The sequence below is a fragment of the Sinohyriopsis cumingii genome, chromosome 1, assembly GCF_028554795.1.
Source record: "Sinohyriopsis cumingii isolate HCF-2022 chromosome 1, ASM2855479v2, whole genome shotgun sequence".
In the NCBI taxonomy this organism is placed as follows: Eukaryota; Metazoa; Mollusca; class Bivalvia; order Unionida; family Unionidae; genus Sinohyriopsis; species Sinohyriopsis cumingii.
In genome coordinates this window covers 79464184-79489603 of record NC_142961.1, presented here as the reverse complement: position 1 = coordinate 79489603, position 25420 = coordinate 79464184, and the positions used below count along the sequence as shown (strand labels likewise).

The 25420-nt window shown below is 35.6% G+C and overlaps 1 protein-coding gene across 1 annotated transcript in view; it reads left to right on the top strand.

The window, feature by feature from the left end:
- LOC149807192 (glutaryl-CoA dehydrogenase, mitochondrial-like) overlaps positions 1-20527 on the top strand; it is a 39274-nt gene extending 18747 nt beyond the window's left edge. The window contains exons 7-11 of the mRNA XM_089963383.1: positions 205-424; positions 8798-8901; positions 11543-11668; positions 14156-14316; positions 17591-20527. Of these exons, the coding sequence (XP_089819509.1) occupies positions 205-424; positions 8798-8901; positions 11543-11668; positions 14156-14316; positions 17591-17664 (685 nt within the window). The 3' untranslated portion in view covers positions 17665-20527. The remainder of the gene's footprint in view (positions 1-204; positions 425-8797; positions 8902-11542; positions 11669-14155; positions 14317-17590) is intronic.
- Positions 20528-25420: the final 4893 nt, after the last annotated feature.

The following is a 25420-nucleotide window of genomic DNA, read 5'->3' as shown; positions in this document are numbered from 1 at the left end:
AAGTGAGTGTATACAGTAGTAAATGAAAGATTTATTCAGCTAAGTTATTTTGCTAGCTTTTATTGTGCCAAAACTTGTAATATTTGACATATAGTTGATCACTATTATAGTCTGTTATATTGATAAAGCTTTTGTTTTAAGGCAGCTTACTGAAAGGCTACTGTTTTTCTGACTTCTGTATATGTGATGTAATTACTTTTTTAGGATCACCAACTCTCCAATTGCTGATGTATTTATTGTTTGGGCTAAGACCGATGTTGACAACAAGATAAGGGGCTTTATTCTGGAGAAGGGAATGAAGGGGCTGACTGCCCCCAAGATAGAGGGGAAGTTTTCCCTAAGGGCGAGTATCACAGGACAGATAAGCATGGAGGATGTCAAAGTGCCAAAGGAGAATATGTTGCCTAATGCAGTAGGACTGGGAGTGAGTAGTGTGTCAAGTTTATGCAGTTTAATTTTTTTTTTATTTTACTCTAGTGGTATGTATTGTATCTGTTTTGAAACCAAAAAGGGAAATAAAAAGGAAATGGCACCCACATTTATGTCTATCAGAGGCAAGAAACTCTTTCCGTATACAATAATTACTCCCCTTGTCATTTCTGTGTAGCTTCCCATATACCAGATATTCTTGGATTTGCACATTAACTGTAGTATTGTCAACAATTCATTACATCTCCAAAAATCCATCAGTTTTTACCATTATTTTCAACCATCCATCTGCAAAGTCTGTGTAGTATTATGATATTAGCATTATTTCAGGTATTGATGACCTTATTTTGCAGTCTGCATACTTTGGGGTCTTGCTTGATGCATAGCTGCCAACTGTCCCGTTTTTTCCGTATTTGTCCCATATGTTGGACCTGAATATGGATGTATGTTTTCTTTGTTAAAAATCCCTTTTTTCAATGAAAAATAATTTTTTTATTAAAATTCCATTGCAATTTTCTGTTTTGAACATGACTAGGTTCCATTATTATTGTAAATGTGTTGCATGTAGGCTGCCATGTCAAATTTTAACCGCCAGCCATCGCCATATTGGATTGCACAGATCATCTGCTGCTATTACTGTATCTCATCTTGATGATGTTGAAAAGAAAAGCAGAAGAGTTAGAATTTTCTCCAGCAAGAAAAGAAAGCAGAACTGGAAGGACAAGTATTCTGTCATCTTTAATTTTGTGAAACCATCTCGTAAAGGAGAAAACTTTGCAATTTGCAAATTGTGCAACTGTGATTTCGCTATTGGGCATGGATGGAGGCGCCCATGACATAAAACAGCATGAAAAAGCTAATAAACATCAGCTTGCTGTTTCATCATCAACAACAGAGCCTGAACTGAAGTTTATACATACCAGAGAGAACCTTGAACTAATTCAATCGGAAGTTCTTTTTACTAAATTTCTTATAGAAAGGAACCTTCTTCTTTCAGTTTCTAGTGAGGCTGGCAATTTATTTCGCATACTTTTTCCAGACAGCAACATCGCCAAGGATTACTCATATGCTAGAACAAAAACAGTGGCTATCATTAATGAGCTGGCAACAGACAACCATAACTACATTGTGAAAAGACTGAAAGGTGCGTAGTTGTAGACCTTCTAAGTTCTTATTTTAACTGTGAATTGTGACAATTTTATATTTGATTGCCAGAAAGTTTGCAGGTTTTTTTTCTCCCTTGCACAAAATAAATTTTTTCTCTCTACATTTCCTTCTGTGCTGTATTGTTTTGATACACTGTTCAGCCAAAAACTTGTGTAAACTCAACTTTCGTCTCTGAGGAGGTCAGTGATACTTTGTATAAAAATATTACCTTTTAAAATTAAAATGTATATTTTTAGTAAAAGAAAATGAGATGCTTATTTTAGTGGTGAGCCTGATACATACTATTTTTTCTTCAGCCATAGTGGATAGAGCTTAAGAGGAAACAATTTACAAATAATTTGGGTATGTGTCTTTCAGCCTAATTTTCTGTTTCTTTTTCTTTTCCTTTCCTAGATGGAGTATTCAGCATTGGTACTGATGGAGGAAATGATTCAAACAGCCAGCTTTACCCTCTTGTTGTAAGATTCTATGATCATACAAAAGAAAAGATTATGACTGAATTGCTTTCATTATCAAGCTTGAATACGAGTACATCAGCTGGGGAAAATATCTTCAATATGATAAGCAATGAACTGTTGCAGTTGGGCATACCATGGGCAAATATCATTGGATTTTTATCTGATAATGCATCAGTAATGATGGGTAACAAGAAAGGGGTCATTTCTTTTATTAGAAGGAAGCAACCAGATATTATTGCCATCGGATGTTCTTGCCATCGTATCATCTTGGCTGCATTAAAGGTAGCTGATGCTTTACCGATAAGAATGGATGAACTACTAAATGACATTTTCTATTACATGGACAAAAGTGCCAAGAGAGTGCAGAGATTCAAGGAGTTACAAAGCCTGTACGAAATCAGAGTGCATAAAAATTTTAAAATGTGTGTACCAGATGGCTGTCACTTGGCCCATGCTTAACAGGTTACTGGAACAATGGGAACCTCTCACAGCTTTCTTCAAAGCCGAGGCAAATGTCCATCTCCAAGCAAAGCAGAAATCCAAGCCAAGTACTTCTACCACCACCTTTGTGCTTTCAGCAAGAAAGAAACACAAGACACCTCTTCCAGCACAAAATGAATCACTTCAGAAATGTTTCTTTAGTAGCTCAATGAAACTGTACAAGATACCTAAAGTTGCTGTAGGTGGTGATTCAAATGAGAAAGTCACATGTGCACTGTCTCATGACACCAAGTCAACTTCAGCACCAAAGTTGACTATCAAACCTCAAGCTGACAATCAATACCAGAAAAAATGTGGCAAACAGACATAATCAAAAAAGATGAAGCCTCAACCATTGGCAAACAAGAGCTTGTCAATATATGAATGATTGATCAACAAGGAGACAGTTGCATATGTACTTTTCCTTAAGTCAGTAATTCCTATGTTTGAGGTCAGCAATGTGCTATTGCAGGGCAGTTCTACACAAATTCATATATTACAAGATTGTCTGATGAATCTTTTCAAAGACCTGGTCTGCAGATTTATTAAGCCCGCAGTCTTAGTTGGGACAAATGACATCACTACCCTTGATTTCATTGATGAAAATATTATCATGAAAAATGAGGATTTGGATGTTTTGGACAGAGTGTGCTGAGACTATGGAAGCCTTAAGCACCAGGCATCGAGAGAAGTTTTTCAGTGCTGTGAAGAGATATTTCATGAATGCTTGCACCTATATGCAAGTTCCCCTTAAAGGATGAGGTTCTGACACATGCCTGAGTTGAAAATATTAGCTCAAGGTTAGAGGTCTCTTTTGCAGACATCAGGTTCTTTCTCAAGAAATTTTCCATGTTACTGCTGAAAAAAGATGGTAAATCTTCTTCTGATGCTCAGGACAAGCTTAGAGCACAGTTTGCCTCATACCAGAACAGGACAAGCTTAGAGCACAGTTTGCCGCATACCAGATCAGCTCCCTGACTGAAACAATACTCTCCTGCGATAGTGTTGATGGACTGTGGATTCTGATGTCAAAGATGAAGAATTCATATGGATTTTCTTTACGATTGCCTGGGTTATTTTATGTTAGGACTTCTTTCTTTAAAACACTCTAATGGTAATTGTGAGGGGATTTTTAGTTCAGTTTAAAAAAATTGCACACAATTCAGATCATCCATGAATGATGGTACATTGGAATCAATAATTATTGAAAAGACACGGTGTGGAAAAGGCCTATATAAACATCCTGTGTCTGATGACTTACTCAGAAGGTGCAAGAGTGCAACACATGCATCTTTGACATTAAATAATTAAGTAGCTTACTGACCTACTTTAGTGACGGTTGTAGATGTTGTAAATACTAGTTATATATGCAGTAAAATTTAAAAAATCAGTATTTCTTCCTGAAAATCAATATTTTTTTCATAAGCAGTCAGTATTTTTGCAGTCGGGGGTTGGCAGCTATGTTGATGTAATGTGCACCTTTGTGTTTGTGTTTATTAGCAATTGTTCATGACTGTCAGGTAAACAAAAAGGCTAAATCTATAAAATGGAAAAGATTCAAGGTCACAGAAGATACATCTTGCAAATGCCTTGGATGTACCAAATCTGCTGGGTCATATCCTTGCAGAATTTGCTCTGGATAGTTAGGGGATAAATGATTTACAGTTCTTTGTGAAGAACTGAAAGACATACTGAATGACGGAGAGGAACATTCAGTGTCAAGAAAGTCAAGATTGCCTGACATAAAATGTTTGAGTTTGCATCATACCTTGAAATCATTAGATTGTATAGCTAGGGATGCCTTGATGGCCTCTTCTAAGGCCAAGATTATGTGGTCTCTGCCATTGGTGACCATTATTTCAGGGCAACCAGAAAAACACAATGCCATGGATATAACACTGCTATCACCCGCACATACACCTCAGCTTCGATAACTCGCGCACAACAGGGTCCACAAACACAGACCACACTATAAGCGAGGCATGATTTACAGAGGGACCTCCATAAATTGAAAAATATAGCTTTGACATTGAGAAAACCATAAGGGGAGGCAGCGTTAGGGAACTGGGCTGTTTAATGACTGAATCCTCATTTTACAATCACGTCAATAATAATTTTTAATAATGCACTTTTCCTAATGAAGTTATTTGTTATTCTGTTTAAATAAAAAAAAATTCTCTCAAAATATCCAACATATAAAAGATCATTCCAACTGGTTTGAACAACCGTCACGTGTACTCGAAAAATCTGTGTATTACGTCACTGTTTTTTGTTTTCTTGATGAGTCTGGTTCCCATAGTGGTATTTAATAGTATCTTGCCCAATAAGTAGTCCACAATTTGGGAACTAGACTACCTGTTGATACACCACCAAACAAGATTCCTTTTTTTCAAAAACATACGACATTTATTTTGTGTCATGTCTACGTCGAAACTCAATTATTTATTGTTCAATTAGTACAATGTTAATGTCGTGATTTCATTGGAAGTAATAATGAAATTTCTTATCATCCCTAAGGATATCTCTAAATTCCAGTTCAAGAATTCTCTGAAACTCGCTTGCCCACAGTGGTCCATATCTGTGAAATTAAGCTCTTTATTTTACGAAGTATTCTTTTCGCTTTGCTGCATTGTTATCTTTGATCACAGTTATGAAAGAGTCGGTTAATTTAAGGTAGTTTCTGTTACATACACAATAACATTTATTACAGTGTTTGATTGATCAAATGAAGTGAGTTCACCCGACATACGACCGAGGCCGCTAGATTTTAAGTTAGTTCGATTTTTGTGCCTTTTAACTTTTTTTTTATTCCACCTCTTTTTTTTAATTATTCAAAAGACATAATTAACATAATAATATAAAGGAGGCCAGCTTTTAATTCAGTGCAACAATACAACAAATACTTCCGCAAGTCAGTTATCAAAACATGCTCGGCACTTAATTAGGTTCTCAGAGAAGCACTCACGGACATAGCTGTTACAGTAGATTGACGTATTTTACGTTTAATTACAAGAGGACACATTGCATTTATGACGATTACACGTAAAAGGAACTAAAAGATGGAGCTAGAACACAAATTTCAATTGATAAAAAAATTATTTCATTTGTATTTATTTATTAAAGTACTGCCTCCACTTGGCGTAAGTGACATTTTCATTTATCGAAATTTCCTTACATATCATCAATTGCGGTGTACTAAAAATGTCGTTTGGAAAGAAAATGAAAACAAAAGTGTATGAGTTATTTTTAAATTTGATATTTCATAGGGTTGATTAAAATTTCTAGGTCCTATCTACCGTTTTCAACGATAAAATGAGCGATACATCAAAGTTTCTGTTACCAATTTTGATTGTGATTTTCATCAAGTTCAACAAATATGGATATTTTTGGGGTATTTTTGGGTTTAAAAAATGGGATCCACGCCTGAGACTGCGTTATAAGTGGGTTCGCAAGTTATCAGGGCACGAGTTATCGAGGGAGTGGTGTACTTTGCTTGAGTCGGAAGATGTCTGATGCTGGCTGTTGGGGACAATCTCTTGACCCTTATCTTGCCTTTCTGTGAAGGACTCTTGACATGATGGGAGAAATTGCTCCTGCTATTTTGGCAGCCCAATGGATATTAGTTCTCCTCACATACTCAGGAAGGGCCAGGGTACATGTAAGTCTGGGCACAATGGGCTTTGTCTTGACCATGCTGCTGTCAATGAGTCCATACTGTTTGCCAGGTCATCTGTCACTGCTGTTTACCAGACGTCATTAGAAGTTGGTCCACAACAGGCTGACCCTCCAGTATTATACCTCCAGTTACAGGGATACACCCAAATGGTCTGTTCTGTGGGTGGTCCTGATGACACATGATGGGTCAGTTGTTCATTGCTTATCCTTTGGGCACATACCAGAATATGGGGAAAGTTTCAGTCAGCTTATTCACGCTAGCCCTACAACAAAGCTGCAATAAAAGAGTTGTATCATATTTAGTCAAAGGCCAGTTATTCACTATCAGTAAGTCAGGCATACAAGATAAAGGCCTTAGTGGACATGGAGGACAAGGACGAACACACCACCACCTGTTTTCTGAGAAGATCAACAACCCAGCTACATTAAAGCCTTTTATTCTCAGGGAACCAGCTGGCAGCATTCTTTTCTGCCAACTGGTATTGTACTCACAGGCTTACCATTTATAAACTGCAAACTTGGCAAAGCTCACTTAATGGTGCAATGCAAACTCAGTCTCATAAGACATTTGGTAAGACAATATGCCTTTGTTCACCTTCACATAAGCCACAAAATTCCATGGCTTTGCAATCGTTACCTTTGTGAACTCTCTTGCTGTTAAGCAGCTGCATTAAGGAAGTATGGAAGCAGGTCACACAAGGGTTGCCTCTTGAGCTATTGTTCCCTCCCTTCAGGTTTTCACCCACTTCATTCTGAGTCTAGAGATCACCGACAAAAGATTTTATAAAACCCTGATCAACAGCAGTTGAACTAAACCCCATCCATTCTGGAAACAACATAACAAAGGGGTGACTAAGTTTACTTTCTCCTCCCTGAAACCTCCTAATCTTAAAGTGTCTTGCTTTATGATCCACTTACTGCCAGTCTTCTATTAGGTACCATGTTCATTCACCTTTGTCAGGCTTGGATACAGATTTTTCTTGCTGAAAAATGAATGGTGGGTAACCCAAACAGTGTCAGAGGGGCTTCAAAATTTGTTTGCTCGACCCCCATCCCTTTTGTTTGCCCTTTCATGATGGACATCCCAATCGATCCTGAGAAAGCAGAGATGTTGCAGTAGATCTTTTTTTTTTTTCACCAAGCAGGCCATGGAGATGTGTTTCAAGATAACTCCCCAGGTTTCTGCTCCAGACTTTTCCTTGTGCCATAAGCCAACAAAAAGCTCCAGCTGGTTATCGACTTGAGCCAGTTAACAAGTATATAGCTATGTCAAGGTTCAGGATGGAAACAGCATGGTCCATACCAATCTGATGAAGAGGAACAAGTTTGCAATCAGTCTTGACTAATGCCTGCTTTCATATAATACATCAGGCATCAGGAAGTTGCTTTGTTTTACATTCCCTTGGACTGTGTGGTGTAGCTGTTTCAAGCACTCCTTATTTGACTAAATCTTGGCCAATAGGCTTTCATGAAGACCATTAGTTGTGTCATTATCCTCTTCAGATCAACTTTATCAGCAGTAGCAATGGTGTACCTGGATGATATTTTGCAGAAACGTATGGTAAAGCATGATTTTAGTTTAGGATATGAACAGACTACTCTCACTTCTTTCCCAGATGGGCTTTCTAATGAACAGGAAAAGTCAGAACTCTCTCTCCCAACATTTCATGCATCATGTAGTTTTTGACTCACCCCAATCTAGTTCATTCTTCTCCCAAGTGTTTTGCATGGATTTTTGGACTAAGTCAATTTCCAACAAAGAGTGGAATTTTGAAAGAGTTTTTCATCTCCTCATATTACTTTTATAGACCCATTTCTACCTCGGCTGTCTTTGTATGCCCCTCTGTAGATAACTCTCCTCAACCAATTCTGCCACTTTAACAGACATATAGATGAATGGATTTTGATCTAGATAAAGCAGAACAGAAATTTGTTGTAGCATGAATCCGTCTGAAGAACCCCCAACTGGAGAGTATGGTCTGTATGGATGCCAGCTCACATGATGGCGGTGGTGGGTGCCAACCTGTTGTCTTCTTTCACCCTGTTCCTAGAAAACAGGGATATCCTGGTTAGATAAAGTATATTACTCCCAAAAATTGCATATACAAGTTAATCTTAATCAGGTACAGTCTTGTATGACCTATTATTATTATTAAGTTTTGCCTTAGATTAATAGACAACATCAAACAATAATAAGCATGAATATTCATTTCCATTTATTGGAGCTGTTCAGATACCGTTCTCATTTGCTGTCTCTCATCTCGAGCCATTAAGGACCGATTTTCTAACGAGGTTAGATACAAGATATAAAAGGGCCTGTGGAGTGAGGGGGGAGGTACAAAGTTAAAGGATGGCAGTGGGTAAGATCCAAATGACTAGAATAATGACATGGGGAAGAAGAAGGGCAGGTGCAGCAAGAGTTCATGCAGCTCTTGGTAAATCATCATACCAAGACATATTTAAGTAATTTTTCATATTCTTTTCATGATCATACCCTTTGGCAAATCATTACACTTCAACATATTTTATTACTTCTTGCTTACCCTTTATAAGATCATAGTAATACAGTCCTTTTTAATTTGTACTAGGGTCCTTTTGGTTGCCTGAACAATGCACGCTATGGAATTGCTTGGGGTTCGCTTGGTGCTGCCGAATTCTGCTTAGAAACAGCCCGACAGTATGCCTTGGACAGGTCAGTTATTACAGGCACCATCCAGCTGCCCATTACCTTGAAATGAAGCTAAAATTGGTGTATGGGCACATGTGTTAGAAATGTATGGATCACTTTTACTTTCCTAGCTTTTTATGTTTTGAGGAGTTTTTTTGACAAATTATTTCAGTATTTTTAAGGGCCATTGTGCAATTTAAAAAAAGTTGTCCAATAATGTACTCAAGTCACAGTGGGTTTTTAATTATTTTTTTTTACTAATTGTCATTACCACTGAACCTTCAAATTCAGATCCATTCCCTTTTCCTTCCAGGCTTAAAAAATGAAGATAATACTGTATTGATGAATAAGGACGGTGTTTTTCATGTCATGAAATCAACATTTGCATAAGTAGATCTTGTGCGCTTAAGCTCTGAATCAAACACTGACAATATCAGCAACCTGTTAAATGGTAGAATCAGACATGAGTAGCCATCAGAGAAGACAAAAATGACATCATACAATCAACTCAAGCCACATGAATGTTAATTAAGTAGCTCAGTCACATGAAGAGAACAAAATTGTATATATTTACTTTTCAAAACATTTTTCTACTGCACTAATAAAACTTAATACAGCTGAAAATATAAATACCAATATCTCCTTTAGAGTGAATATATTAGTCAACATTATGATATTAAAGTCTTAGAAATGAAGTGTTTGAAGATGTTTATATAAATATTAAGAGATTAGAGAAAATTCTTTTCAAAGAATAGGACATCAAAACATAGAGGAACTCTTGGTATGATTGATAGATCGATAGCAGATTGTAGTTGCTTCAGTTAAACATACATTCTATTGAAAATACTTAAATAGTTTTATACATTGGCTTTTTAATAGAGAAATTCTCAAAATAAATGTCATACAAATGCCAGGTAATTAAAAAAAATGTGTAAAACAGGTTTTCAGTTAAAGATTGGCTATATTTCTGCTATTTTCGGTAAATATTCACACTCACTCTTTTAATTCTCCAACATGTATATCGTATAGTTGGAGTCTACATTGGTATCAAAAACATTAGAATTTAAAAGATAAACTTTTCTGCTTCAAAAATTTAAGGACAAATGAGTAATTTTCATTCTTATGGGAAACTTTCTTTGAAAAATTTAAAAGTACAAAAAATGTCAAATACAGTGTGCTGCTTTGTACTGAGGAAAAAAATTAGCAAAAGACATGTTATATTTGCAAGTAGTTTGCAAAAACACATCATGATTGAAAGTATTTTTTGTGCAATTGTATCATAATGGATTATAATCAACCAAGAACAGAAATCAAGTCAATTAGGTGACAGTCACAGAAAATGAAACCTATAAATTTAACTGAACATCATGGAGTCCATGACCACACCTGTGCTTTATTAGGGATGCAACAATCTGAGTGGTTTATATTTATTGTTAGAGACAACTGTATTTACAGTTCCAGAAATACCAGTAAAAATCCTTTTAAACTTGTCAGTTACATAAAGGTAATGATTTTATAATATGATTTTTTTTTTTGTTTGAACATATTTACATGTATTTACTCTTAATAGTTGAATGTATATGATTTTTGCAACTGTATGCATAATGTTTATATGCCTGCCTTTTGGCAGAACATTTTGATGCTTTGATCCTATCCATCAGTCCTAAGTATGTTAACTTTTTCCTTTCTGATCAATAACTTCAGTTCTGTGTCATTTACAGTTGCCAAACTTTACGGATTTCTTGCATTTGTGCAAGGAAGATACCTTTTGATTTCAGGGTCAGTCAAACACCAAGGTCACTGTGACTGAAAGAAAAACAATGTTTTCCAGATGATAATATTAGTTCTATATCACATACTTTGTGTAAACTTTGTGGATAGCTTGCACTTGGGTAAGGAAGAAGCCTATTGATGTTGGGGTCAAAAGGCCAAAGTTCAGTTCTCTGTGACTGAAGGTAGAAAAATTGTTTCCACGCAGTTACTTTAGTTCTACATCACAGACCTGAACCAAACAATGTGGATGGCTTGCACTTTTGGGGATCAAACGGTCAAATGTCAAGGTTTTTTCACTTGAAGGAAAACCAAAAATGGTTTCTGCTCACAAACTTCATTTCTTGACCTTGGACCATCATCAAATTTTTGTGGATGACTTGCATGTTGGGTAAGAAAAATGTTTCAGTTTTGGAGTCAGAAGGTCAAATGTTAGGGTCACTTTTTAGTAAATGATTGAAAATGTTTTTGACATAATAGCAATGTACCCTGACCAAAAATGTAGAGGGCTTGCACTTAAGTTTTGGTAAGAGGCCTATGAAGAGGTCAAAATGTCCAAGGTGAGGATCATTCTCTCTTAAAGAAAATGGCTTTTGCAGAATAATTTTTGTTCTAGAGCAATTTCCATAACCAAATATTTTGGATAGCTTGCTCTTAGGCTAATAAAGAAACCTATAGATTTTTTGATCTAGTTGTAATAAGTCATAGTCATGATAAGTTTCAAAAGAAAATTTAAATTTCTGCACAATATTTTTAGCTCAAGGTAGCATACCTTTACTTAAGGTTCAGCTCATAGAGACCCACTGGTCAGTAATCTCCAGAATCAGCCATGCCTATGCAGAGAACTTTTGTACATTGTGAATAGTTTACCATATATAACACTATTTTGTTGTAGGCACCAGTTCCAACGACCACTGGCTAAGAATCAGTTGATACAGAAGAAACTAGCTGACATGCTGACAGAAATATCCATAGGCTTACAGGCTTGTCATCAAGTTGGCAGACTGAAAGATGAAGGATTGTAAGTATTCTGCTCCCCAAAATATTTTTTTTTCACAAATAGGAGGATTTACTGCATTGGTGTTATCTGTGATAAATATTAGTTGATGTATTGAAATAGATGAAAAGAAACAAGGGAAAGGATGTATGTACATGCTGTTGAATATGGTGGAGCATGTAAGATCACCTGTTACTTAGATATCCAATGACTCATATATGCATGGATCCAAGGAACAAAATTTATTAACACACAGCTTTATGTATATCTATTATTTTTGTAATGTTTATTCATGACTCTAAATTGTAGTAATTGTCTATTCCTAAGTTTTGTTTATGGGTATAGTTTCTGTTTTAAGGTATTAAGAGTGTAGATTGCATAGGATCTATAAATAGCTCTTGACAAATGTGTTTATGATAACTAATATGATATTAATAATTAAATATACTTTGTTGACAACTTTGGGGTAATATCTTATTGGCTAGTCAGTTCCTAGAAGAATTAAGTAAATTCATATTGGATGGGTTAGGTCACATGAATAGGTATTTAGAAATATTATATTGAGTAGTATGATCTTTCATGTGGGGTATATTGTGAAATATAGTTTTAATATAGTCTTGAAGGTGTATATAAGGAGATTCATTCTTTTATTGTGTTCTTATTTCATATGTTTGTATCAGTCTGCAGATATGTTTAATGTTGTGTTTAGATAATTTGAGAGGATTATTCTTCTCATAGGACTAGAACATTATTCTGGGACTTCTATAAATTATTCAGAGGAGTTTTGGATTATGCCATTGTGATTTTGTACATTCGAGGTTCGAGGATCTGAAATTAATTTGGAACATTCGATTCTTTTGGACTTGAATAGAACTTTTTAGGATTATTTTGGATTCACTTCAAAATACTGTAAGTTCCTCTTGCATGTTCATTTTATAACTTTGATAATTAAAGTATTTGTTAAGTTTTACAAAACTTGTTGGTTTTTATTCTTTCTGTTACTTACTTTATGACCATATAACTGTAACAGCAGAAACTTTATTCCAGGCACTTGAATAAGTTTGCATCTAGCAAGCATTGTGGTGGAAAGTATGATTTCTTGCATTTGTTGGAGGACCAGTGAAATAATGGTAAGGGAAGCCAACTAGCCATAATGTTCCCAGGCTGATGTGGAAGGTTATCTGTTGTAAGCCTTCACCATTAGGTCTGTCTCATCAACAAAAAAAGGAGTGCAATTGTTTTGTAATGGTCCATTATGATTGTTGTTGATTCTTGAAAATTGAGGGAGCTGGTGGTTTTAGAACCAGTGCAGAATAAATGTGGCCTAGTCTGCTCTCCTTATCAGTCACCAACATCATTGTGTCTTTATAATTAACTTTTTTTGGCATCATTCCAGCACTTCTGATGTCAATAGAGAAATACCATATTGCTTGATGTATGGATGAAATGCCATTAAAAACTAAAGTCTGTTTCATTGACACCATTCAGTTCTAAGGTTGATCGGTACATGTACATGAAATTTTAAAGTAATGCTTCAGAGTTTCATTCGCATACGAATTTTATGATCTTTTACCAACAACATTTACAGTAAATTTCAAAACTAAAAATGTCCTGAATTTTACTTATTTCTAGTTGATCTGCAGTTACTTTTTAACTTTACTTTTTTAAATCAGCACAGATCCACTCCAGATTTGCCAACCCTTACAATTTTGCTGTAAGTCTTGCAGAAATGATCCTTATAATACTGACTTACAAAAAAAAGCAAAAGCTACGGAAAAATTTTTTTGCTAAAAATGCAGATAATTGGTTCATCCATGTTTAATCTGGATCCAGGTTTCATATTAGAATTAGTGGAGTTAGTCAGGGATCCATACTTATTTTACAGCAGTACCTCAGGTGCTTTAAACTGCATGTTTTATTCATGCAAAGCATCTGCATGATCAAACTGTTAATTATAGATGTTTCTTTAAAATGGAGTCCAGCAATCAATGTATGTTAAAGACAAAATGGAAAATAATCCTCTTAAAAAGTGCCAGTAATCAGCACAGAAAAATAAAAATTAATATTCATAATAAAAGCAGGAAGGAACGTAATTACATTTATTGGACATCACATGTCTTAATATTTGTGAGTCTCATGGCAGGAGAAGTGATTGCTGTCGTCATGTGAAATGGAAAAAAAAGTCCAAGAATTATGGCAAGTTGAGAGATAGCAACAAGCCATTGAGCTGCATAGGCTTTGGTACTGAAGTTTTTGCAACTGTACTAGTGGTAAATAAGGGTCTGTGTGTACTTTACAGACCTTTCAGTTGAACATAATATTTACCATCACTGCATGTTTCAAGAACTGAACTTTTAAATACATTTTTCCAGCTTTGCAGTAGCACCTATTTTGTTACACCTTACTAAAAACTGGTCAAAATTATGGAAGAAAATCAACTGCCTTACTGAGACGGTCTCGTGAGGATTGCCAGGTCTGCCACTCTAATAGAAACTGAAATCTCTTTTGTAGAGCCACTCCAGAGATGATTTCCATGATAAAGCGAAACTCCTGTGGAAAAGCCCTGGAGATTGCTAGATTAGCCCGTGACATTCTTGGGGGAAATGGGATCTCTGATGAATACCATGTCATTCGACATGTAATGAATCTTGAGGCTGTCAACACATACGAAGGTAGGTTTATAACATCCTTTATTTTCTCACCTGTGTAAGCAAGGTGAGAGACACTTATAACTTTTCTGTCAGTAATGGCATCATTAACAGCAATGTGTACTGATTTATTATACATCTGCGGCCACTGACTAAAAATTAACTCACCAGAAAGGTCATACAGACAATTCACATAGGCATTTGTTTATTAGTGTCCACTTAACAGTAAGATTATGCATCACTTTTCAGTCACTGACTAGGTAATCATAGACCATAAAGTCATGTAGGCAATTCATATTGTTCACTAGTATCCATGTCTCAGCAAATTAGGCCACACTTTAATATTTCAACTGTATATGCTATCTATTAGCTGTCGGTATTTAAAGGTGTCAACAATGGTCATGGCAAAGTGCATCAAGTGCAAATGGCTTAAACTGGTGGACAGTACTTTGACATGCTTGGAATGTATGGGATGTGACTCAGTCCATACATGGGAAATTCGCACATGTTTAATGGAAAGTCAGTGGGCTCCAGTTTTAGCCATTGGCTTGTGAGCTAAAGTGAATAAACTATCAAAGAGGACATTGTTAGCTTACCTGCTGATGCCACATCAGTGAGCAGTTTCCTTAAGGAAGTAGAGAGTGCTCTGGTGGAGAAGAAAAGGATGTGAACCCAAGCATCACATTCAGCCACAGCTTCTCCTTCACCTCCTCAGCTTGGCAAAAGATTTTTTAAATACCATTAAATCTAATACTGAATAGATGCAATAAACCTACTACATTTCTTATCGCATATGGCAAATCAACAGTGGTCAGTACCAGCTCAAATATGGCTTTACCTGATGCAGACAGGGACCAGTTGCAGTGGATCCAGTATCCCTCAAAATGTCCCAATATAATGAATCCTGCAGGTATAGATAACTCATGGTCAGTAATCAGGCTTATCAATCTTACATTGATGCCAGAGGGGAGTACCCATATAGTCAATCAATGTCATGCATTTCCCAGCAGCAAAATTCTGGTACTCATAGTGTATAATCTACACAGTATAATGCCAGGGTGGACAGAGGTGTAAGAGTAGAAAATTCAGTCCAAATTCAAGCAGTTACCACAGTCTGATAGAGTGGCAGACTTGAGGAATTTGTTTAGAGAGGAAGTTACAAGACCCAGGTGTCTTCAAACCTTTCTTTACACAGCAACCATCGGGGTAACAGCCTAACAGCCCTAGTTAAAAGCAAGACAGATTTCAAGGCTTACTGACAACAAGAAATGGAGAGGGCTATCATTGTCTCTATTCAAGCATCCTTCATGCACAAAATGACATGCTCATGCAACCCTTGTCATATAGTTTGCTGAGTGGAAGACTTTACTTTGCTATAGAATGGGAAAGACTTTGCCCTAGTTATCTGTAGATCCTTTAAGTTGTCTTGGAAGAGCTTCATGTTACATTCAGTTCCCTTCCTTCACCATCCAGGACCCCACTGCCATAGATGTCCCAAAAGATCCTTTCAGGTCCAACATTCTGCAAAAAGGAAAGTCACTCACTTGGGACAAAGGGTGGTAGAGATTGTTTGAAACACAAAGACGCTGGGTTTTTATTCAAAACTGTTCCTAGCATCCAAAGCTATAGACACACTTTGGCCAATCATAGACCTGAGCTCCAACTAGATTTTCATGTGGGCAACATGGTCCAGAATGGAGATGTTGATTGATACTGGTTCTAAACGTAATTCAGGTCACTTTGCTGTAAGTCTGTATGTGCAAAATGCAAGCTCCACATTCCAATACACAAGGCCTCCAGGAAATTACTGAGGTTAACTTTCAGCAATATAATATTTCAGTTCATCCTTTTTGACACAACATCAATCCTTGGGACTTCACAAAAATAATGGACAGAATTATGTCCCGTGGCTGCATGGGACATAATGCTACATGTCTGCAGCATGATGCCCAAGTGCCAGACATCACTATAAACTGCCACACTGCAGACATCATAGCGTTATGACTGAAAAATTGTTAAAGCTAGCTTAAAAATCTCACACACACACACACACACACACACACACACACACACACACACACACTTCAGGACCTTCTACACATATGTGGCATTCAGCTACCTGGACAGAATACTTCAAAAGCATTCAGTGAGTTTGGCAGATTCTTAATAATATGACCTATTGATTTCAACTGGATTTGGGGGAGGGGGTCTGGGCATGTGGAGACACTGCTTAAGTTTGTATATTTCTATCAAGTTGGAAGCTGCTTCACATTCCTTGGGAGACTAGGCCTTCTTTAGGGTAAAGGGATGTAACTACCTCCTGCACTTATATATTCTCCTAATGTATTATGACTGGGTACCATATTTTGAAAAGAAACTAAAGTAAAACATGTTTCTTTCACTTACCCAATCACAATACAGATACACTCTGATAACCTCCCCACAGTTACATCCTGCTGGTAGAAAGTGCTTTCCACTCCAGCAGTAATTGGAGTACTGATGGGATGTGGTGCCTGTCCCTGTATCCAAGGGAAGATCACTCTAGTCTAACTTCCTATGTGAGCAGATGACTTTTGGCTTTTCTTGTAGCTAAAGGTTAACTTGGGAGGGTGTATATTTGCAAGGTAGTAGTCATACTCCTAAAGTATTATGATCACAAAGTTATTATCAAAGAAACATTTTACTCCTAACATTAGATTCAATATTTTTAATAATTTTGTTCAATAATTTTGTCAGCTCATTCAGTTTCCTCTCTGAGGCAAGATTCCAGACATGTTTACAATATCTATACAAAACTGGTACACATATTAGACTAGGTGTATAAATGTGCCTTCACTATTAATAAGTCCTCTTTTGCAGTCATTTTAACATTATGATTCATTGCCTGCTCACACAGTCACCCATCCATTGACCAGTCACACTTTCATTTCATGATGCCTATCACATCAGAGTATATTTCATAAATACAACTGTCTATGTATGAAACCATCAACAAGTCTTTCTGTATCCATGCACACATCTTGGCAGGACAGGGGACAATTTCTAACAAGCTCAAATTATCAAAACTCAAAATGTTACAACTTTTGTCCTATCTGATGACAAGCACTGAAAATTGATGTTATGTGGTATAGCTGGATAGCAGAATAAATACATGTTGCCTTATTGGCCCATGCCCTTGATACCATACATATTATAGTGAAAACATAGTCTTAAGAATTTTAAGAAAATGTCTAGATTTTATTTTGCATGTATATGCTGGCCACATTTTCTCATTTATTTACTTTTCTCTTTCTAACAGGAACCCATGATATTCATGCCTTGATCTTGGGACGTGCCATTACAGGACTGCAGGCATTTACAACTGATAATTAAACAGATTTTCACTTAATGCATGTAAATAAACAGATTTTCATGTATTGAACAAATTTGTAAGCTGGCTAACACAGCTTGCATACTTTTGAAGTTATAATCAAAGTGGTCTTCAGTGATTCATGGATAACTGGAACACATTGATGATGTTTGACCTGCATGAATCAGTGAGAGAATGCTACAGTTCCATGGGACTAAAATCTAAATACAGTAATGATGTTTGCCAGAGATTAAATTACTGCCCCGTATCATGTCATTTATGTCTGTGGTAATCAGCTTATTTCATGAGTCTGTCTGTTCACACTATTTGTAACAAGCATAGCTCAGCAGCCCTTACACATAACTAAATAACATTTGGCATAACTGAGTGCCATTTGGTTGTTGAATTGCTTATTACACATAACTAAATAACATTTGGCATAACTGAGTGCCATTTGGTTGTTGAATTGCTTATTACATGTAAATATGGCCCTTAACAAATAACTTCATATATTCATGAGTCATTACTTGTAACCAGCATAGTTCTGCAATACATGCACAAAACTGGATACCATTTTGGTAGGTGAATAAAATATTGCATCTAGATGCACCTTTCAAAGGTTCTGTCTTTTCAGAGCTATATTTGACAGAGTTATTGCCCTTTTTATGGGTATTACATTTCCACTACATCCAGTCCTTATAGCAAACATAGCTCAGGAACCATTCAACATATTCTAGTGCAGTTTGGTACAGACATTTTCTTATAGCCCTAAATAAGACTTATATGGGTTTTGTCATATCAATAAAATTTTATATGAGGTTATGGCCCTTGACAATTAACTTTGTATCTTGACATGGTATGTTGGGTGTAACTTGCATAACTCCAGAACTGTTGAACATATTTGATGCAGTTGATGATAATACATATTGTTTTATACACTTACATATGCCTTATGTTGGGTTTTTCTCATTACAACAGTTATGGTCCCTTGATTGCTGATTCTCATAATTTGGTTTCTGGAAGACATCACCAGAATATGTTGGATTTTAACCAGATTTAGCATGTGGCTTCAGATTGATGGGACTTTGAGCAAGTTGATCTCCAGTATTCTACGTTTTCATTTTTATGAGTATACAAGTTACTACCACTTGATTGCCCTCCTCCTGAATTTCATTTCTGAAGCATAACTTTGCTAACCTTTCTTCGTAAAAAGGATTTGACTTGCAGTTTTATGTTGATCAGATATTGAATGAGTTTCATTTTAAGATTCTTATGGTATCATTTTGAAGAGTCATAGCCTCTAATTGCTTTCTAGTATGCACCTTATATTGATGAGACACTAAATGAGGTGGATTTCTGCATCATTGTTAGGAAGAGTTATGGTCCTTGATTGCCTGTCTCCAAACTTTTGGTTTTCGAGCGGAAGTTATTTTATTTAAGGAACACTGGGCAAATTATAAAGAGTGAAGCTTTCTACAATGCACCTGTCACTACTACATGTTATTCTAGTTACCATACAAAGGCAGATAAAATAATAAAACCTTGGACTTTCCACAGAGTTAAATAGCTTTAAGATTTCAAGTATTCACACTCAGGATCATGTCAGTAAAAATAACGTAACACATTAAAAGCTATGTCTTTTAATAACATTTTTGTCAAGTTTATTTAAAATGTAGTCAGTATAAGTTCAATAAAATTGAAGGTTATATGTACATTTCTTACATATTCTGGCCAGTTTCATCATTCCAGCAGTAGGATTATTTATAATTATTTGAATTGAAGATGAACAGAGTTCTCAGTTTTTAGTATTACTTAACCAGACCTGCCAACTCTTACAATTTTGTTGTAAGTCTTACGTCAATTACCCTTAAAATATGAACTTAGGCATACTACCAAAAACTACAGAAAAATGATCATTACCAAAAAATCCAGATAATTGGTTCATCCTTGTTTTATTTAGATCGGGGGTTTCATCTTAGAATTAGTGAAATTAGTCAGGGAACCAGACTAACTTTACAGCAGCACCCCAGACACTTTAAACTACGCCTATTTGTTCATGCTAAGTGTCTGCATGGTCAAATTGTTGATTATAGAATTTTTTAAAATGGCATCCAGAAAGTGATGCATGTTTAAGATGAAAGGGAAAATAAGCTTTTTGAAAAGTGTTAATAATCAACACAGAAGAATAAAAAGGAGCATTCAGATTCTTTTGAATAAAAGCTGGAAAGGACACAGTTACATTTATTGGACATCATGTGCCAATTTTTGAGTATGACTTGTGGCGGGAAATATGATTGCCATCATCATGTGAACTGGAAACAAATTTCCAAGAATTATGTCAAGTTGAGAGATATCAATAAGCCATTGAGCTGCATAGGGTTAGGAACTAGAGTTTGTGCAACTGTACTAGTGGTAAATAAAGTCTACGCATACTTTACAAACTTTTCAGTTGAACATAATGTTTATCGTTGATGTGTTAAACTTTTAATTACATTTTCCAGCTTTACAATAACAGTTATTGATATTTTGTTACACCTTACTGAAAACTGGTCAATCTTACGGAAAAAGAAAAACTGCCTTACTGAGACGGACTCGTCAGGATTGGCAGGTCTGCTTAACAAAACATATTTCCTTACACAGAGAGACAGATGGCTTGTATGTTTTGCCAATCCAGCTGGCTGAATCAGAATGGTGTTAACTAGATTTGACTTTTGGGGTTTTTGCCGTTGTATTTCCTTTGTGTTTGTCTTCATGTTAATATGTAAATACATGTAAATAAATTAACTGACAGTTTATTTATTTTTATGTACACATTTAATAACTAATACTGATTAACACTTGTGTTAGTGCACTAACTATATGGTTATTAAAGGTTATGAGACAGTTTTTAACAGTCTGCTTGTTCTTTGCATTTTCAAGGACATGTATAAGCACAACATTCTAATGAAATTTCATCTTCATTGCTATCGATTCATAAAGCCTTAAAAATATTTAGATAGTTTCTTTTGTGGTGGCTAAACAGTTTGCATGCCAGACTCGACAGTTGAAAGGGTGCAGGTTCAGCCCCTGTCTGATCAGTCTGGGCATATTTTGTAAAATAATAATAAAAATCCACCCTGCCTCCAAGTTATTAGTGGGTTAGTTCACAAGTTATCTATCAGGGTGCAATTAGAGGAGGGAACACTGTATGTGGATGCCTCCCAATCAGGCTTTGTCTTCACAACTTTTTATCTTTGAGAGATTTGAAACAAAAATAGTGAAATTATTTATGTATAATACATCCTGTAAAGGCAGATGAGCTTATGGTATGGTGGCACTGCTTATTTGTAATTTGTACATCAGGTGCTGTATCAGTCAACACTTACTGTTTTCAGTTTCAAAACAAACAACAATCATTTAGACTCAGTCTGTAAAATATTATTTTGCACTGAGACCTATCCGTCTTTAAAAGTAATACCAATCCTTGATATGCATGTGACAACCATTAATATAAATATACATGTAAATAAAAGAATATCTTTAAATGAGTTTGTCTCAAAAAACTGCTCAGCAGAATTTAATTTCAGGGAGAACATCTTTGCATCGAGCTCTTTCAAGCTGTTATAAATGTTACTGATCTGCAAATATTACAACAATTTCAAAAACCAAAACAAAACTTTAAACAAATTCTAAGCATTGTTTTAAGAGACTGTGACCCTAATAGACAATATCCGGAAATATGGCCTTTTGATTTTGTGTAAATAATGCTGATTGACTTTGAAATATAATTATTATTAACCTTTTAAAAATGAAAGAAAAGAAAACCATCATATATGATTAAATTTAGAATCATCTAGCTTTACACCTTGCAGGTCAGATTACCTGACCAGTTGCTGTTCAAATTTAGTTTTGGGCTTAAGTTAAATAGGTGAGTTTTCTCAGGCCTTCTTGGGCCTCTTATTCTTCATATTTTACTTATTCTGAAAATTAAGGAATTAGCTCTTTTGCTTTTATGCTTGCACTACTTTCTTCATGCTGGACACTCTTTGGTAATTAAAACAATATCTAAGCAATTATCTTTTATACTTTACATGTTATAAGTCAGTTTGTGTGTGAATTGGGGCCTCATTTAACAAAGGTGATTTTAATATTTCCCCCTTCTTGTGGAACTTTTGTGATGGAAAACTCCATCCTTTACATTTTCTGTAGTGACCATTCATATCATCCTATGTTTTTTCTACATGACTGTGTTAATGTGAGTCTCAAAATACATAGTCATGTGCTGAGCACGTAAAAAAAAAAGTTTTAAACCAGATGCTTTACTTCTTTTTGTTTTTAGAATATTTTTAATGAGACTAGACATATTTTGTATTTACTTTCATACTTTGAAAACATCTTGTGTAAATGTAAACATCTCAGTCTTAAATTAGTGCTGTCTCAATCTCGAATGATTATTATCTGTCTATCCAACTAGCTAGCTAGCTATCTAGTTAACTATCCATTTTTATATCTATCTGAGCTGAAAATTAAATAATACTTTGCGGTTTTGAAATTGCAAATGCCTCAGTTCATAAATTATTAAAACAAAGTGTCAAAAAATTTCATTTCGACAAAATTACAGTTGAAGAAAATTTAAAATGGCAGAAGTTGGTCAGAATTAAGTACATACCAATTTAAGACAATGTAAAGTAGAGCCAAAATTGTCTGCCTTAGCTTTCATATCAAAACTACATCACACAATAATTGTTAGACCATTTGGGTCTATATATAGCAAGAGAATTACTTAATTACAGAATGTTGCTGTTTCACTTCTGTAGAAGCCCTAGGAGTCCACAAACTTTTGAGCTTCATATTTTGTGAACCAATCACAAATGACTTCATTTTTACAAGTCATTTATGGTTAGAACAATCCAGTAAGAAAAAAAAGAGTTTTTACAAAAATTGTTTTGGTATATACAGTGTTTTTAAATGCCTGCCACAAGGCAGACCATATTTTGTAATATCTATCCAACCATGTATTGCCAGATTTCATTGCTGCATAATAATTCAAGTCGTCCACAATTTACATTTACGAAACTTTGTGGATGATTGCATTTGGTGTAAGGAAGAACCCTAATGATTGAGGATTGTGGGTAAAAGGTCAACATCACTATGACTCAAAGAAGAAACTTTGTGGGTGACTTCATCTGAACTAAGGAAGGATCCTATATTTTTGGGGTCAAAAGTTAAAGGCCAATGAGACAAAAGAAGGAAAAATGGTTTGCCTAGAAAAATTTGAATTTTCCATCATCTACAGCAGAGGTGGGCAAACTTTCCAGTGCAAGTGCCGCATACACAAATTTACACCTTATCGCGGGCCGCATATTTCATTAAGCAAAATAATTAATATTTGAAATAGCAAAAGCAAAAGGTTTTTCTAAATAACATCTGATTTTCAGTTGTTAATATGTTGTTAAGATTTGAAAACTTAAAGTTAAACTTCAAAAGAAGCACATTTATTTGATAAACAGTAACATAAACAGAGTTGGTGCGAATGATGACTTGTTCCTAGGCTGCATGAAAACCCTTGGCGGGCCGCATGAAAGTCCTTGGCAGGCCGCATGCGGCCCATGGGCCATAGTTTGCCCACCCCTGATCTACAGTTACCAAACTTTGTGGATGACTTGCACTTGGAGTATGGAGAAATACCCTCAATTTGGGGGCAAAGGCCAGGATTGCTGTGAAAAATTGTTTAGGTATAGTAACAGTAGTTTTAAATCGCAGACCTGAACCTAACTTTCTTAATGCCGTTGGGGAGAAGCCTATTGATTTAAGGTCAAAGGTCAGTTTACTGAATGAAGTATAGTGGTTTCTGTGTTTTCAGTTATTGACACAGAAAAGTATTTATTTCAAACTGGTACTTAATATGTAGTTCACAGCACTCGTGTTGCATCTGTAAAACAAATTTTGTAACTTTATCTTTATTTTAATACAGATTATGTGAAATACTATTTTATCTGTAAAAGAAAATATTTAATACCGATCCAAAAACCTATCCAGAATAGTTCTTTGACACTTTTCTATCAGTTTTTGATCAGTCACTGATATACCAATACAATCGATCTATGTTCTTTTTTTCAATATATAAGAGCATGAATGTTTAAAGCTATTTATGATTTTAATGTCCTTGTCAATAAAATTCCATCCCCACCCCCAAATTTATAATGGTTAGTCCCTCAAGTGTTTTGTGGGCACGTTTACTGACCTTAAACAAAATATTAATTGTCATTCTAAAATTTATTAGTAATATAATTTTCCCAAAGTATATTCATTCCTGGTTGTTGCATAATATCCACCTTCAATCAGAACATCCTCTGCGTTTTTTTTTATCAAGATCTGCCAGTGAGATTTAAGTTCAGAGCTACTTTAATGTCACTGTCTCTCTTAGCTACCTTAGCTATTTCTGCAAGACAAAAATATACCCTAGATGTATGTCAACACAGTAATTTACATAATACTCATTAATTTTGTTTGCCAGAAATTTTCTTTGCAAAAAAAATTATATTGCCTAACTTGGCTATATCGACAATTTGATGGACTGTAGGATTAACCAGGAAGGTATAAATGAGAAACAAATAATAGTTTGATCATTTGTTAATTCTCAGTCAATACTTGTTTCGTAAATAGCCAAAGTGGTCCAAATCACAACTAATGACATACATCACCACTCTCTCAGAAGTTCATAATATCTGTAGAGCACTACCATGACAAAATTAGACTCTAGTAAAGCAAGATTAAGAATAAGACCTGAGTAAACCAAATGTTTTCACTAGCCAGATATGAGTGTCAAGCTTGTAGCCCGTATGTAAAAATTATCAGTCGTTATGGACCTTTGTATTGGCAGGTGGGTACTAAACTGGGCAATTAGAACATCACTTGTTCATTTCCATCAGGTGAAGAAGTACTCAGAGTTGTGGGAATACAAATACATTTGATGGGTTTTGGTGTTTCAACTGAGGCGAAATGTAACCCCAAAATGTTGTGCCAGAAATGGATGTAATCAGATCACAATAGTCCAGTACAGTGCCCATGATTGTAGTCCCAGTCTATTTTTAGAACATTTCTTCCTGTCTCCTTTTGGTGGTGACACAAGAATTAGATTTAGGCATGCTTGGTATGGAATTAAAGGTAATTGTTTATTCTTTAGAATATGAGCTTATGGTGTGGTTGTAGATGTGTATTTCGGTGACAGTGTTCAGTGAGTAAAAAGGTCTTAGTGATGATCTGGAAATGAAATCTATGTAGAGAATATATAATAAAATTGTGTTCTGGGTCGGGATGTCAGTGTTCCAATTGTGCCTCTTTAACAAAATAGTACGGAATATGAGTATAATGGCGGCAAATTACATTCGAAGTTTCTTTCTCGACTTGAATTAAAGGAGGAGGGTGTTCGATTATAAACTGGGGTTGGGCAAAAACAAGAGAACAACGTGTCTAAAATTTAATCATAACTAGTGCAGAATAATTCAAATAATTTCCAACACGCGGCGCTTTCATCGTGACATTATAGCGCATGACAGTCAATCCTGCGTGCACTCTATTGTATGAGAGGTTTGTTGATCCAATTTGTTCTACATCAATCGGCAACCTTGGTCAGCGAAATGATCCATTGGTTAGCCTCGTCTAAAAATGCCCACGTGCTGTAACATTTTTTTTTCTTTTCTTTGTCGCATGTATTTCCTCTGGCGGTTACGTGGTGATCTTGGAATTAATACTGAATGCTTAAACAAACGAAATACACAGAATAATCGCAATAACATC